The following is a 16,927-nucleotide window of genomic DNA, read 5'->3' on the forward strand; positions in this document are numbered from 1 at the left end:
AACCGGAAGCCTTTGTCAGCAGAGAAAATCCTGCGTTACGGCTGCAAACCATACCACCCTGCTCCTGCCCTTGCCCCCCGGCAAGGATGTCGACACCGTTGTGGCTCTTGACCTGGCTAGGAGGGCTGGAACCAAGAGGTGCAGGTTCCCTCTCTGGAAACAAACACGTTTTTCTATGGATGTCCTGGATAACACTAAAACTTGAGGGGGAGTGGGGGGAAGATTTTCCACAAAGTAGTACTGACTGTGAAACCAAGCTGCCTGGGGGTGCTGTGTGCCAGTTGATACTTTTCTCCTCTTGATGGGAAAGTGCTAGCACCCAAGGGTGCAGCCTGTGAATAACTCACACGCATCCGGACCACACTGACAGCCGCCGCCTTCCAGGCACCAAAGGGAGACGTGCGTGTTCAGCAGGGAAATAAGGTTACAGCAAATGCAGTGGGATTCCCTGCGGTGTGGGAGGAGCTCTGCTGTCAACCCCATAGCTGGAAATCAAGTGGCACTAGGGCTGAACACGACTGTAAGACAGACACTTCTCTTGTAGTTCAATTCGTACGCAACCCTCCCCCCCAACATTATTTGTGCTCGGGCTTCCGAGGCGTATTGTTAAGGGCTGGCGGGAAAACTGCAGAAAAGGTTTACAAGGAACAACCCTCTTGCCAGTATAGCGGTGTCCACATTATTAATCTTAGATAGCACCAGAACTACAAATATTTTGTGCAGAACTGTTTTTAGAAACATTATTGCTGGAAATGTGATAATGATGTCAAAATATCAAAAATTTAAAAAAGCGTAGGATTACTGTGGCAACAAAGTAATGACTTACCTGCATATAAAGCCCTCGTAATTTAACACCAGCAAACTCGTTTTTCTTCTTACTGGCAACAGGATAATGATGACAAAGAAGTACCCCACCCCCCCAAGGCTGAGGGGAGAATGTAGCCCACCCTGGCTCCCCGTGGTGAGGCAGCCCTCCAGTGGCAGCAGGCCCTAACTCCCACCGCATCGTCTAATTTAGAACTAAACTCGGGATTTGCTATAGCAAAGTATTTAAACATCCAAGCTCAGGAAATCGTGCATCATGTTTAGATGCAACTTCTGATCCCAAATGATCCCGAATCCCAAATTGTTACTGCTTCTGTTAATGTTTTTCCTGCACCTAAAAGCCTTGAACTGACCCATAAAAATCATGAACCCAAAGATGTCCGTTAGAACATCCTTTAAACACATAGAAAAAATCAGTTTGTAAGAATCAAGTGCGGTCACAGTTACTCACGTCCAAGTTTCCAGCCTGCTGATTTGAACACCGTCATGGGTTTCTGGGAGGAGCAAGACCAGACTCGACCACTCCCGACCAGCCCCCTTGGCCCTGTATCTCCAGTCACACTGGTGCGCAGCCAGTGCTTACGGGTCACCCTGCTGCCGCCCCGGCTTCTGGGACATGTCGCCTCCCATCTCAGCTCTCCTGCTGCCTCACAGCAGCCTTCACGCACGCCGCTGCTCCTCACCTCAGGACTTGGGACTGTGGCTTCCCAATTCCTTCCAAACCATACGGCTGCCAAGGGCCACGCGTTGTGTTTGTCTTCAGGACATTTTAGTCTGAGCACTTTTACGTATGGAAGATCAATACAAAGACAAAGATTTCTCTTTAAGTCAGGTTTCCGTTTGCTACATTGAAATAGTAATTTCTGATTGTATTTTTTTCAGGACACACCATAACACCATGATGATGCAAGGATCTTGCATGTATTCGTGTTTATTTCAATTTTGTAAATTATGTCTTCTCAAAATAATCTTAAATTCATACCTTATTGTTTACATTCAAAGAGGGTTGTGAGAATTTGGTTATACTTTCACAGCTTTGATTACTTTTTAATATTGCCGTTCCCCAAAGCCATCTCATTCCTAAGAGAGCCACGCTTGCAGCAAAACTGCTAAAACATTCAGACGTGGACAGAAGATTTTAGAAGGCAACGCATGTGCTACTTGCATATTTTAAACCATAAACAAAATACACGCATGCACTCTTAATCCCATCGGAAAGACTATTTCCGCCTGTTTGAACAGGGGTGGAGAGAAAATTATTTCACCGAAACGTCTGCCTGTAGAGGGGGATGCAGCCCTGCAACCAACCAAGCGTTCGCAGAGGGTTTGCGCGCACCCTGTGTTTACGCAGCACAACCAACAGGCAACCAACCCACTGCCTCGGGCTGCTGCAGGGAAGCAGGAGGTAACAAGGATGCCAGCCAGGCGCTGGAGGGATCCCGTGTCTGTCTCCAGGATCTGCTTTCACCTACAGTGGGATCCGGAGGCAGTTATTCCAGCGTCAGCGTTCTTAACCCTCGCAGCATGCACGCACGTAGGGAGACTGAACACATCAGGCACAATTTACTCATCAGAACCCAGGAACTTTTCTTGCTCCTTGTCTTGGTAAGACACTTTTTTTAGAGCAGTGGGAAGGTAATTAAATAAGAGCACAGTTGCCACCAGCATGACTTGCAGCAGGCTCTGAAACCAGCACTCTGTGCTCAATCCGACTGCATTCAAGTGCCAGCAAGAGAGATGCAGACAATCCAGCAGCAGTAAGACTGTCAAAGCCCCAGGAAATTTTATGAGATTACTTTGCTGCTCTGAGCTTGTGTATGCACTTCCCTAAAGTCGGGATGCCTTCCTGCATCCCAACTGCATGACCTCAGTTCTGTGTCTCACCGCCACTTGCAACAACATTTTGACTCTGGAGTGATTCCACCTCTTATAGGAGTTAGAAATGAGCTGCATGAGAAAATTCCTGTCAACAGGCAAAACCATCTACTCCAGCCCAACGTAACCGCCCTGAACCACAATGAGAAACAGAAGCGGTTGTGTTTCCCTCGTTTGCTGCCTGTCTGCTCCGTCTGCTGAGACTGCTGCAGGATGCGCCGTCTGATCTTGTGTGATGGGACCACGGCTGCGACACCAAATGACACGGGGACCCATTTTACAAATAAGTTGTCATCGGGTGATAAAAATTCAGCCAATAAACCTGGTCAAGCTTAAGTAGAACAAATGCTTGGAAAGTCCGTAACTCCATATTAGTCCCACAGTTAAATGGGGCTTTCTATCTTCATTTAGGCTGAAACTGCTTTTAAAACTATTTTGAACACCGCTGCAGTGCACATTTCTGCAAACCCAAGTACTCTATTCCAGACGCTCCACTTAAATTTTTTTGCTGGCTGCTTTTACCACATCTGTATTTATTTTCTGAACCTTTGCATGTTCTCTTGACTGGAACTGGCAGCAAATAAAGCACTCTTAGCCAGGAGATGAACCTTATATTTGTAATTCTTTCCTGGCTCTGTCAGCATGGTTGGTGTTGCTGCCACTTCACGGCATTTTAACGCAATTCCTTGGATTCCAGTTTCATTTTCAACATGTTCCAGCACACACACACACACACACACACAAAAAGTCAACAGGCAGCTTTGTAATTTCTGCCATCTGACTTGTCTGGTCTGCAGGGATTATCGTGTTCCATCACTTCAAGCAAAAAGCCCATGCAGATACACACCTGCCATAAGTTTTGCACTGAAATGGTGACTCAATCTTTCAATGAGTGCACACAACCTACATCAGGTGGTGCGGCAGCCAGCGTCCTGACAGAGATAATAAGACACATGTACACTGGGCTGTGATGAAGAGAATGCACGCGTGCGTGGCTACGGCTGCCTGCCTGACTTCTGAAGCGCCCCTGCTACCTGGCAGCGTCCCACAGGATAATTTCTCTGATGCTTATTAAATTAACGGTCTTGAAAATTAATAGTCTAAGCTTGCAAGTACACAGCTACAGCCATTCCTGGGAGTGGCAGCGAGGCTTGGCTCTGGTTCAATAGCCAACGAGAAACATTTTTGTGTCCTTATTTGCTTGATGGGTAAGACTTAACTTGGGCCAAGAATCGTAAGCAAATTATCTTCCCCTACACACATTTTCAGTACACCTAACTCAGCACGGGCTGCTGGAAGAAAGTAATTGCAAAGCCGTGAACTGTCCTGACACAGTCCAAGTCAGATCTCCAAATGAACAGCCGCCAGATGAAACAAACAGCACATTACAGCTGCCAATATCAGTGCATTTAGATGTCACATTGTCATTGCACGTTAAGCCACATGGCAACTTTCTCCTCCTGCTTCTCACTTTTCTTTTGTCCAAGCAGGTGCCAGCTCCCCAGCCAAAATCTTGGTGAATGCAGGACAGAAAGGACAGGAATGGAAAAGCAGAGCCAAAGAGCCCTTCTTTCTTCCTGTCCTCAGTGGACATCCTAGCTGCTCTCGCTACTCCCATTTGGTTCCCAAGGTCTTCCTTTTACCTCCGAGAGACTGCCATGCCTCTCTCTCTCTCTCACCGCTTCTTTCCCAGCAACTCACACCTTGGTCTGCTTCCCCCCAGGCTGGTTTCCTTGCTTTTTAATCACTCCACACCTGATGTGGGTTGCTGGAGCACCCCTACACCAGCTAACCATAATCCATCTTATCTAATTACTGCCAAAGATCTACGAGTTCACGCTTCCCCAAGGGCCAGCCCCTCTGGCTCCACACACTCTCTTTTCCTCCTTGCAACGCCTGCACACACACGCACTTTGGCTTTCAGACAAAGCCCATTTCACCTTGGCACCAACGCTGCTCCAAGGCATGCCAACAACGCTGCTCCAAGGCGTGCCAACAACGCTGCTCCAAGGCGTGCCGACACTCCCTCCACCACAGCCTCTCAGAGGGGAAAAAGGAAAGCTGATGTGAGCATACACTTGCCCTGCTCTGTAAAGCCAGTGGCCACAGAAACACACAGCCCAGCCCTGCTGAAGTTGTTAGCTGGGGCACTGCTATCTCCAACCCCTTGGGGTTATGCTGAGATTCATCCCCCTGCACTCATGTGCTGCTGATTCACACCTACTGATGACTGGGCTTTAGCAGAAGGTTAGTTACTGCCCTTAATTAAAGTCTTCCTCACCGAAAGAAGGTCAAAGCTGTCAGACAAAAGGCACCAGTAAAACAAAAGACTAATTCTGTTTTCTTTTTCGGGTTATAAACCAAAAGACAGAGGGCAGCATCGGACTACTATGCATGTACCATTAGAGGAGAGAAAAAAAGGAAAATACATACGTACCAGGTATCTAGAGCTTCTGAAGACACTTGTGCCAGTAAAACATACCCCACACTCAGGCAAAATAAATGGGATTTGGAAACACGCTTGAATATTTTGCCAGAGTAGTACTTACAACAATGAATCCCATCATCACGGTCTCATCAGGATGAACACCCAAATGTCAAACTTCAAGGTTAAAAAACCTGAAATGCAACATTTTGATATCTTCCCTCAAAAAAGCGGCAATGAGGTGAAGGCAGTGACAAGTTTGTGCTGTCGAATATTTTAAGAAATGCAACTGCATACCAAGGAAGATGCGTGGCATGATCACAAATTGCATGGCCACACCAGCCCTCGCCTCCGAGCAAAGCTGCACCCAGGGGCTGTGCTTGTGCAACTGTGCGTGAGCAGAGCACAGAGGAGGGCGAGACATCTCAGCAAAACAAGAAACACCCCCTCCCCCAGGCAGCTCGCTTTTAATTTCCTCTTTACAATTTTCACCAACATCTCTTTCATCTGAAGAACTTGAAGACAAACAAGTCAAAATTCATATTTTAATTTTATATATACATACACACACACACGCAGCAATTCATCCTCAATACAGAAGACAAACAAAAGATTGGTGGCACAGTATCTTTGGGGAGATTTTTTTTTTTTAAGCTGTATCACACATCTGATTTTTATCTTTTTCATGGACTATAAAAGGCAGATACTTCTAATTCACAGAAGCCTCAGAGTGTGGATTCAGTGCTGAAGCCAAACACATCAGTCTCCTCCCCTCACTTATTTGCACATCTTTACCCACTGGAGACTCCATTTTGCAAGAGGTTTGGCGTCCTCATTTCTCCATGGGGCTCTAAGACGTCGCACCTCTTCCGTCACTGGGCCACCGCGGTGTGCCAGCACGGGAAGAGCTGCTGCGAGAGGGATGACTGGCGTGTCACTCCCCACGGGACATGGACCATTTAACAGATTTAAGACCAATGTTCTGTGCTCAGGAAACCTGACAGTTACTTTTTAAGGACATTCTCACTGAGAATTGCAGTTTTATTTACACTCTAAGATGATGCCTAAAGCGGGGTGAAAAAAGAAAAAACCCAACCCTGTATGGTAACAGTTGAAATAGAAATCCCACAGAAATGACCCAGAAATGCAAGGCTGGCAGCTGAACAGACGGGCAGTGGCTTGACCAGCATGCCACAATTCACGTACTGCCCAGAGACCTGATGACACGAGTCCTGCCAGCGCCCACCGCACTACCGTACACATTCACATCGCAAAGAAAACACCACCCACAAAACCTTCAGCTCCTGCTCTGCTTTGCAGATTGCATCTTGCTCAACTCTCTCTCCCAACGCCCTCCGGAAAAATAAGACAAAGCAAAAGCCTAACTAGCTCTTCTCTGAACAGCGAGGAAAGCTCATGAGCAAGTTCAGAGCCTGCTGCACCTCACGTGTAACAAGCAAAAAATTGCACAGATTGGAGCAACTTTCAGAAATACCTTTCAGCTGCCACAGACCACATACGGGCTGATACACGGCTTCAACTATTGAAAGAGAACAGAAAAAAGCTATCGGTTGGGATGCAGTTTGGCTGGCTCAACAGAAGCGGACAACATTGCTGTATTGCTATGATAGGAAATGCTGGACCCAAAGAAAACCTTAAGTTCAGCAATACTGAGTAGGAGAGGAGAAAAACCCAGTGGGAATTCCAGGAACCCTGTACCTTGACAAAACACATCGCAAACCAGCAGTGATCGCACGCTGCCATTGTAACATGCACGAGTCCTTGTTTCAGGAACGCAAAGTTTACAAAAACACATTCAGAAATGCTGATGATGGCCCAGGAACACTGTTGGTTTTGGGTAGTGACGGGGGTCAGTAAAAGTGCAATTAATATAAAGAAAGCACAGGCTGCCAATGGGCTATTTTAGTGTTTGGAGAGCAGCATAGGGCTGAGAAACTGCCAAAAATAACATTTGCCTTTGAAAAGGGTAAGCCAAGCCAAAGAGAGAAAGCAAGCTAATCTATAACGTATAACAAACCTCAACTTAAACACAGTTGCAAAATTAGGTTTGGTCAATAAAGGCTCAATAAATAACCAAACTACAACAACAAAATATTCTTGGAAAACCACCCCAAAATATTTTTGACCCTTTTAGCCAAGGGGGGGCGCTGCCCCAGGGCAGAAAGATGAGCAGGATGGTCAAAACCTGCTGCAGCCCCATGGCCTCCTGCTCCCCCTTCTCACGCCCTGGCTTTTGGATGACCTCCCTGCTGGCACATCGCACGCCCTTCCTCTGCATCCCTCCTTCCACTCCCCATCTCCATTCCCACCTCCAAAACTAACCCTCCTTGCTTTTGCCTCAAGCAAGGAGTGTGTGAAACATACTTTTTGGGGCACAAGGGGGTAGGAAATGGTGGGACAGAGGACGAGAGCGACACAGGAAAACCAGCTCCACCCTGGCCGGCAGACAGGACAGCTCGTGTCCAATTACCCCTCACGACCCACCGAAACCAGAACAAAATTCACAGATGCTTAATCCACATACATACGTCCACAACCACAAGCTATCTTCCCGTCCTCTTTTCTTACCCTCCACGCACCTTTTAATCAGCCTGGGGCTGACCTGGTTTCATGCCACTTGAAACACTAATTGATGGCAGTGAATCGAGTCCCAGTCCCACCTCGCCTGAGCAAACACGCCACCGAGCTCCTCCTGTCTAGTCTGTAGGTAAAAATCCCAGCAGATGCTCATCTGGGTACATTTCAGTTTGGTTTTGTTTTGTTTTTTAACTAACTAGGTATTTTTTCCTTTTATTCATACTTCAATTCCAATTTTGCCATTGGGATTTTCAGCGTGCAGTGACCAAAAAAAGTCTACATTGCTATATACATCTGTAACAGCAACATATCTAGTGGGTATTAAAACAGGTTTCAGTATACCTACAATTTACTACATTAGAAAACCACATCCATTATTAGCAACCATCTTAGGTGCAATGCCTATTGCAGAAAGGACCTGAATGATATGCATGAATTTTAGCACAATCGTGCACAGAGAGATGCAAAAACCATTCTTCCAAGAACAGTTACATCGCCCGACATAAAACAAAAAGTGGGAAAAGCCCCAAACAAGAGTAAGGCCATTGCAAAGAGACCACCCTGCTTAACCAATGAGAAGCAGAGCTACCATGGGGCATGAAATCCTGTGGGATTCCCTGAGGTGAATCCTCCTTGCAGCACTTCAGAAACGTATCCATGAACTCAACTTGAGCAGACCTTCCTCCCAGCACTGTGCCCTGCAACACCTTTGTGGCACACGCAAAGCAGCACGCTTCAACTGCCATTTGTGTGCCCTGTCTCCTTCTTTTCTTATTTAACTTGTTCAACTGCATGAAACCAACCCGTGGGATTTTCCGGTCAGCGAGTGCTCAGAGCCAGGCTCTGGCAGCTCTCAGAAGCTGACCCCAGCACAATCTTCCCTGAATCCCTTTCGGGAGGACAGGAGGCAGATGTCTTGAGGCGTGATCCTCCTGCCACTCTGAGCATCTAGATTTGCACCCATTCTTGTTCCTAAAGGAAAGGACAAGGGGCGATAAACAGGGGAGCAATTGAAACAGACATTTCTTGTATAGAAATTCATCCTTAAACCTCGTTCAGAAGGGAAACACTAAGACCATTCCGAGAGAAAAGGCAAATTACAATTTCTCTACAAAAAGCTGAGAACACGAGGACTCTTGCAACAACTCATAACACAGGCTACTTCATTTATTGTTTATTTCCCCAGATGAATGAATCAACCATTTCGGAAACTCCATCACACACAGGGCAGGAAAAAAGTTATTAACAAGAGGGACATACATCCCCCAAATAAGCTTAAGGTGTACAGATTTATAATGGGAACCAAGAGGGAGGGGAGAGGACAAAACCAAAAACAAGGACATTGCAGTCAGACTTTTGACTTCCTGTTACAGAAGAAATCTTCATCTCCATGTAAGTGGGGCTTTCAGCTATTAAATAAATGGCATCTTAAAAATAGAACATTTGACAATTTCAACACGTGTATTATTTCTTCTAAGTAAATATTGCATGGAAATGATGCTGCTTTGCCACCATAGCTGCCTCCTCTCCTTCTGGGACTCAACCATCACCGCTGTTTTTTCCTGGATTCATGGTTTTCTTTCCTAATGGCAAATGCTATTTCCTCCACTGCTATGTTTTGGTTTGGGGTTTGTTTGTGGTTTGTTTTGGTTTGTGTTTTTTTTTTTTGTTTTTTTTTAAAGGCCTGAACAGGCCCAAGTGAAAACAATGAGCATCTTTCCTAACCCTTTGCAGGCCTCTGACCTGGCTCAAGGTTGAAATGTGATGGCTTTTTAAAAATTACCTATTATTTAAACAGTCTTTTCCATGACCTGAAACAAAACATAGCTTCCTGCTATGTAGCTTGGTATTGATGCTTCCACAGATCGCTTTTGAAATGAGAGCCTCCAAATAGCCCCCACATGCCTTTGACACGAACTGCCCGTGATCTCCTTTCCTCCGAAGCCCATGGGAATTTGCCCTGGGACTGGGAGCAGCCCTTGCACAACCGCCTCCACATGGTAGCAGAGCGCATGCTGCCTTTTCCCAACCGTAAAGAAGCAAATGCCAATAGTTCATCTGCCTTCACCGGGTGTCTTCTTACCAACTTTGCTTGCCCGACACCCTTGCATTTGCTTTCCTAGGATCAGGACAACAGATTATCACTATCTGGGCAGCAAATTGACCAAAGGGCAGGTGAGGACAGGACCTGGTGCACCCGCGGGCTGCACCGAGTTGGAGGTAGGACAGGAGCAGTTGCACACCCTGCCTCGCGGCTTGCAGCAGGTCCCCCTGGGGCAGGCAAGCTGTGAGCAAGTGGCTCTCCGTTGGGAACCCGGCCTGGCAGCAGGGAGAGAGGTGGGTGTATGCAAGTGAAAGTACTGGGGGGGGGACACACTCATGTCCCTGCTTCACCTTACGCTTACCCCTAACACTCTGCTACGGTTCTGGCAGACTCCGACAGAGGTTTTCAGGTTCAATAAAGCTTTTTTCTTTCCCTCCTCCCCCTCAGCTGGTGATCCTAAGAATAGCTTTGATTGAAGATAAAGTCAGAAGAAGGTATTGACCCACTAGTCTGGAATTGAGCTCTAAAGTGCACATCAAGACTTCAGGCCAGCTGGCCATCCCTGCGCTTCCTGAGAACAAAACAGTTAATGCTGAGCCCCTCTCTGTCCCTGGCTTACTCAGAGCAGTCTCTCCCCCAGGGAGAAGGAGCACAAGTGAAGTTTGATAGGTAAAACGGGGAGGGGGAGGACATGGACCTTTCTTCCACTGGTTAGGACAGCTTATCCCTGAAATGCACTACGGCTTTTAATAAAGTGAACGTAAAAGGACAGTCCCTTGAAGGTGCGGGAAGACTAAGGCAGGATCCCAGTGGTCCTGCGCTGCCAGGGGAGGCGGGAGGAGAGCTCCCTTGTGCTCTGGTCTAGGGCAGAGTAGCAGCACGCTCCCAACAGCTCTTCCCAGAGGCAAAATGACTCCAGGCTTCCCGGTGGCAGGGGCCATTTCTACAGAAACTACTTTTGGAAATGCAGACCATTTGCTGATATTTATGTGCTGTCCATTTGCATGAGCCTCAAAAACAAAAGCAGGTATTTTACAAAGGGAGTACCACTGCATGCATGCAGACCTGTTCCTCCATCCTGAAAATATGTGTAAAAGGGAGCTAATTCTTTCCTGTAAGCATAATTATTTTGGGATACCATCCTTCTCTTCGCCACTCCCACAGGCCTGTCAGAGATAGGACAAGGGATGTGAGAGGCGACCAGAGGGCTAAGGCACACTATTAGATATGAGGATGGCAGGATGCTGCTGTCACACAACAGGAAATCTTTGGGTAGAGAAGGGTGTCACCTTACTGAATACGTAAATGCTGAGGATGCTGCTTTCACCGTTATTGTCACCTGCAAAATTGCAATTTCAAAAATGCAGCTCCTGGCAAGGAAAAAATGCTTGCAAACAGCTAATTATTCCCTTTCGTGTTCCCTTGACAGATTTCTAAGTTGCTGGGCCCATGCTGTAGTTTGGTTGAGAAAGAGCAAGTGAGTTATCTCCCACATGAAGGATGCCCTACTTTGGTACCAAATCCTGCTCTTAGATATTCACCGAGACCAGCAATGGTTGCAGGCAAATATCCAAACGCAACATTTGTCTTATGTTCCACATTCAGCCACGTAAACAGAAGCGATTCCTCCCCATGTAACCTCTCAGACTCAGAACGATGTCCAAGCAACCACGGTGACCCAGTACAGCTGTCCACCCCCACCCATTGAAGCGACAATAAGCAACCGGACAAGGAGTCCTCAGTGTGAGCAATGTCCCTCCACCACAGAAGAGGGGTAGAGCTGTTTCCAACCATACCTGGTCATTTTGGCACCCCAGCTGTGTTTGGCTTACAAGCCTTAAACCAAGCAAGACCCTAAGTAACATAGTTCGAGTGCTAAGGGCATGTGTGTGCACGAGTGTGTGGCAAGGAGGAGGACCAGAGCAGCAATGACTTAAAAAGTGAACTTGCAGCGCTGAAGGCAGTGGCTTCCCCCAATTCTCAGGACAGCAGCTGGTTGACAAATGCAAGAGGGTTAGGTTGGAAAGCTGGCAAGGCAGACCAATTTGCTGTTTTTACTGTAACATAATGCTGTTCGGTGCTGATGAGGTTGCTACTTGCCATCTGAGGAACAAAGACACCAAAGATTGCATCCGTGCTTGCAAAAACACTTCTCTGACATGTCTTCTGGGCACACAACTGTTGTGGACTGTGGGATGTTGCGTAATAACGTCTGGAGGCAGATTTCCTTCTTGTCAGCACTTCTTCATGTGTGATTATTGTCCTGCTGGTTATCCGTAATAGAAATGTTTATAGACCATCAATACATCGAGCCATTCAGACAATTTATTGCACTTTGTCGTTTTAAAGGAAGGTGCCATCAACATCGAGGCTTTCCTCCATCTCTTCTTTTTCAAGGCAGCAAAGCGCTACCCTACAAACACCATTCAAAGTTTTTCCAGTGTAACCAGATCCATTCCACCTTAACTTATTTTCCCTTGCAGGTGCTTTGTATCCAACGATTCAACAAGTCAGACTGTTTCTGAGGCTTCAAAAGTGCAAAAAAGTTCAAGGTACTTAACCACCTGGAGCACCAGTTAAGGCGTATTTGTTTCCAGTCTCAGCCACTGTAAACCCTGCCTAGTGTAGCGTACCAGTTCAGTCATGCTACTGTTCAGTGCCAGAGCGCACGTCGCTGTGCCGAGTTCAGCAAAAAACTCTGGAAAAAGGGTAGGGAGAGAGAAAACATGTGGTTGGTTTCACGTAACAGGCATGTCTGACAGGCAAGGGGGCAGCAAGGAGCGACAACAGCAGCACACTGTCAGCCGGCAAGTCCCATTAAACGCATTAATGCAAAGAGCTCAGCAACATTAGAAGGCTGGGAAGCATACCAAGCACACGAGGCAGGGCACATGAGAGGAAAACGTACTCACACACACCTGCATACACTGAACTGCCTCCCCAACCGCTGGGTTTAAAGGGACGTCGAGACTCCATCGTAGGTGGGCAAAAGTTTGGGTGTTCACACATGTGCTGTGTGCTTCCCCCAGATTTTAAACAGGCCAAATTCGAGTGGCTTTCTGAGCAATGCCCAGAAGCACACACAGCTGTCGTTGGACTGGTCCCTCTCCTTCATCCATCCTCAAACGTCGAAGGCATCATGATTTCTCAATTGAGCAGGTTTAAAAATTTGGATAGCTTGGCAGGCTATACAGCTCCGATTTGAGTTGCTTACAGCTGGGCACATCAGGCAGATTTAACAGAGTCCTATCCTGCCACCAAATTCAGGCACCGTGCTCCTCCTCCGGCACAGGCAGAAAATGGATCTTGCAGCATATCTGAACCTGCCGGGAGGTGCTGGCAGGCTAAATGCCCTGCTCTGTGCTGGCAATCATCTCGGCAGGTGACAGTGAGTTACAGGAAATTATCACACCTTTCCAAGACATTGCTGCGTGACCTGCCTTCCAGCAACACGGGCTCACCCCAGTCCCTCCAGCCTCAATCGTCTTGCCAGATACCTTTTGAGAACCTGGCCATTCTCAGCTCTACTTTTTTTACACACAAAGATTGAACCTGGAGGCTGAAAATTTCTGCTTGGCTGTGCAAGGAACTCTTCAGAAGCAGAGAAGACAACGCTTTCCTTCTAACACTTTCCAATTCAGAAGCAGAAAACGCATTTCCCCTGATTTTCCTTCTTTTGTTTACAAAACGGGTATCCATTCCCTTCATGGGGAACAGAAGAGCTGCAAGCAGAGACGAGGAGTCCAAACTCCCTGCCTGAGCAAACAGAAGTTAATCTGATCTGTGACCACAGCACCACGTGAAAGGAGAGTGACTTTACATGCACACATGCAACCTCTGCTCGTCATTGCTGTGGAACATCAGAGGCCAGAAGGCAACGTGTTACAGCCTCATGATCTGAATTACGCACTGCTCTGAAGTGAGGAGCTGGGTCCTGCACTGGAAGCACCTAGTTTTGGACCCGCCAGAAAGCACCTCAGCACAAGTGCCTTGGACATCAGTTATAACTAACTGCTTTCCACTAACTTCTCCATTTAAGGGAACTTGATAGCTGAAGGCCACTGCTCTTTCTTCTTCTTCTTAAGCCCTATGAATTGCATAAAAGAATCAAGGATGTGGCCTTTTCAATAGGTTTAGGTACTCACTCTCTGTACCTCTTAGAACCTGTACATTACACCAAATATCAACAAATATCAGAACTGGAACTCCTCCACCGTCCTGAACAGTGACAGCAAATGCAAAGCCTACAGGAGTATTTACTCTTCTCCTGCACAGATCCACTCCCTTGAGAGTATTTACTGCAACACAGAGCAGGTTTTGAATTTACTCTTGATTGATGAAAGATTGTGCTCAGGCTGTCCCCCCTACAGGTCTTCCTCCATGACTCATTCCTCTGGCTTACCAGCAGTATCCACTGAGCCTTCTGTGTGACAGTCTTTTATCAGCCTTTTGAGGACATAATCCAAAATACTACACATGAATTGCTGCTGCGAGCACAGATTTGCTCAGAAGACAGCCAACAACTGGAGCTACTTTATTCAAAGGTGACTTGCAAAGCCTTTTGAATTTCAGCAACTGCCTCATTAGCATGAGTACTTTTACAGCCTTCCAACAATTCAGCCAGGCGCATCATGGTTACTTTCTTTTGCAAGTTTGCCAACAGACCGTGGCAATACGTCCCTTTGCCCACAGTAGCTCACAAAACTTTGTGTTTGATGAAAAATGACACTGCAAATGCCACGTGGGATGGCAGGTTATAGAACTGCACCCACTCTAGGGCTTTTGCTTACTCACCACTGCTTGTACCACAGGACAATACAACTTTTTTATTAACAAAACTGTAAAATAAAAAAAGTAGCAGCAATTTTAGGAAATGCTACCGGCAAATACTGGTCACGTGCCCAGCAAGGACTCCAATTCAAGTGCTGCTCAGATCCTCTGTTAGAGAAGCCAGTTTCACCGTTTTCAAGACAAAAATACCTGGAAGTTTGACAAACAAACTAAAACACAATGCTACAGGCCAAAAAGCTGTTTTTATAGAAAGTGAACCGACTCAGAAAAGCTCTGCGCCCCAAAGGGAAAAACAAACAGCAAAAAACCCCTTACGCTTCTTGTGTTACCATGAAGCAAGTTGGCTGGTTTCCTGCATTTGATACGCTCATCCCTTAGCTCTTAGACGTTTGAGGATGCCAAGACAATCTTTTAATTGGAACACTCCTCAATATATCACCACCAAGTATCTCTGCCAATAACCTGCCAATATGCCATAGCTGTCTATTTCAACATATTTAATGCTTTGATCTTTAGGTATGGTGTTTGCTCCGTTGAGTGTTAGGATTTAAGCGAGAACATACACATAACCACAACACACAAGACAGAAAAGCCAGAAGGCAAAAACTTACCCTTATTCTTCCTGGCCAGTGCATCAGCCTGTTCCCAAATATCATACGCATAGAGGATACAGGAAGTGATGTTGACATAGGAAGAGGTGATGCTTGGGATATTATAGGGGACAGTGATTGAAGAGCCAATGCTGTTGCCACTGCAGTTGCTAGCATTCGATCCCGGCTGAGAACTCACAGAACCGGCAGGAGAGGACATTGGAGAAAGAGCAGAAGGCATGCCTGTGCTTCTGCAGGAGAAAGAAACACCATCGTGAACATTTAACTTCAGAGTTAAAAGCCTTGCCACAAGACTATCTTATGCCAGGAGCTATCCGCTATCATCCAGGCCCACAGTATGGAGCGGAGGATTGAAAACTGAGATGTGTTCAGCAACATAACAAGTAATTGTCCTTCAAGTGCAAGGCCAAGTTTTTTGAAGTGATTTGCAACTCTAAGGACTCCTCTTGACAAAAGAAAATGCAGAACCAGACATCAGAAAGGGCCATCCATACCTTCCAAAATCTACACCTATTTGTGGAAGCCTTCACCAGATTATCTGAGTGTTTTCTTTCTAACGACTTCCATTTCAGGCATGCTGAAGCTCACCACTTATAGAGGCTGGAGCTTTCTGACAGCTAGTCAAAGCAGCCAGGTGCGCCTACCCACACTTATTTATAGATGTAGGGAAGCTACATGCAGTCAGCTGCCCGCCTTCCAGACACAGGCTGGCTTCGTCACATCACTTCACCCCCACCACTTCTACCAACTTAACTTTTAGTACCTGGTATGAAAGGGCTTCCACCACTGCTCTTGGGAGACCATTTACTTCCCAATAAACTATATTGTGCAAGGCAGCAGAAAAATAACTGGAATTTCAGCATTGATATTAAAGACCAAACAACCCTCTCTCAGCTGCAGAGTTTAAAAGGGACAGACGTGGAACCAGGTAGCTATCTGCCAAATGCAATTACCACAGCACACAGAAAAACTCTTTCTTACTCATTGTCGTAAAAACACAGGCCCAGTCTGCAGGGCATCAGGTGAAACAGTTATGTGACAGCTTGCCCTTTACTTTTGCTGCCACAGACACAGCAACGCTGCTGTAGATACATAGAAAGGACAAAACGCTCAATAACTCATAAATTAGAAAATTAGTTTCTTTTTCTTAATTGGTGACTAAGCTAAAGAGACAAATATTGAAGTATCACCTCAAAGTTATGCTACCCCAGGACAAAGGCATAATCATACTGGACAGTGGCCAGGGAGATGGGGATGCTATCCCATTAAGTCTCAGGGGATCTCTAACAGAAAAAAGATGACAACAGGGGCTTTGAAACAGCATAGTGACGATACCTTCCTTGCTCTGATCTGCTTATCTGGTGGAGAACTGCTCTTCTTGATATGCTGTAACTCTGGACCTCATAACACAAAAACAACCCCTTTCCAACGAGAAAAGACAGGAGAGAGAGAGAAGAAAAATACTCATGCCCCCTAACAGTGTGATTTCAGGTGGCAAGAAAGAGCGAGAGGTGAGGCGCTCTCAAATGCAGTTAACAACTCAAATATTCCGGCTACTGTTTTCACTCACACCCTTACAGACGCATTACAACATATGTATTTTTAAATCTTACCTTGCAAAACATGGAGAAGGTGCTTGTGTTACTCTGGAAGAACTCTGCAGCAAGGAACAGAACTCTTGTTAGTTTTGGGCTATTCGGCCAACATCAGTAACTACCGCAGCCATCCAGCTGGCAGATTGGTAATATCTGTGCCCTA

At 46.4% G+C, this 16,927-nt stretch overlaps 2 protein-coding genes across 2 annotated transcripts in view; one reads left to right on the top strand and one right to left on the bottom strand.

Annotated features, from left to right (window-relative positions):
* Positions 1-16,927, top strand: part of LOC309671545 (kelch-like protein 8) — a gene marked incomplete at its 5' end in the record, with an annotated part of 659,404 nt that overhangs the window by 598,631 nt on the left and 43,846 nt on the right. The gene's annotated exons all lie outside the window — the stretch shown is intronic.
* Positions 12,101-16,927, bottom strand: part of LOC309671212 (AF4/FMR2 family member 1-like) — a gene marked incomplete at its 5' end in the record, with an annotated part of 40,571 nt that continues 35,744 nt past the window's right edge. The window contains 3 exons of the mRNA XM_082482417.1: positions 12,101-12,465; positions 15,170-15,399; positions 16,783-16,826. Coding sequence (XP_082338543.1) covers positions 12,344-12,465; positions 15,170-15,399; positions 16,783-16,826 — 396 coding nt within the window. The 3' untranslated portion in view covers positions 12,101-12,343. The remainder of the gene's footprint in view (positions 12,466-15,169; positions 15,400-16,782; positions 16,827-16,927) is intronic.

Source organism: Vanellus vanellus (assembly GCF_965231255.1).
Source record: "Vanellus vanellus genome assembly, chromosome: 4".
NCBI classification, from domain to species: Eukaryota; Metazoa; Chordata; class Aves; order Charadriiformes; family Charadriidae; genus Vanellus; species Vanellus vanellus.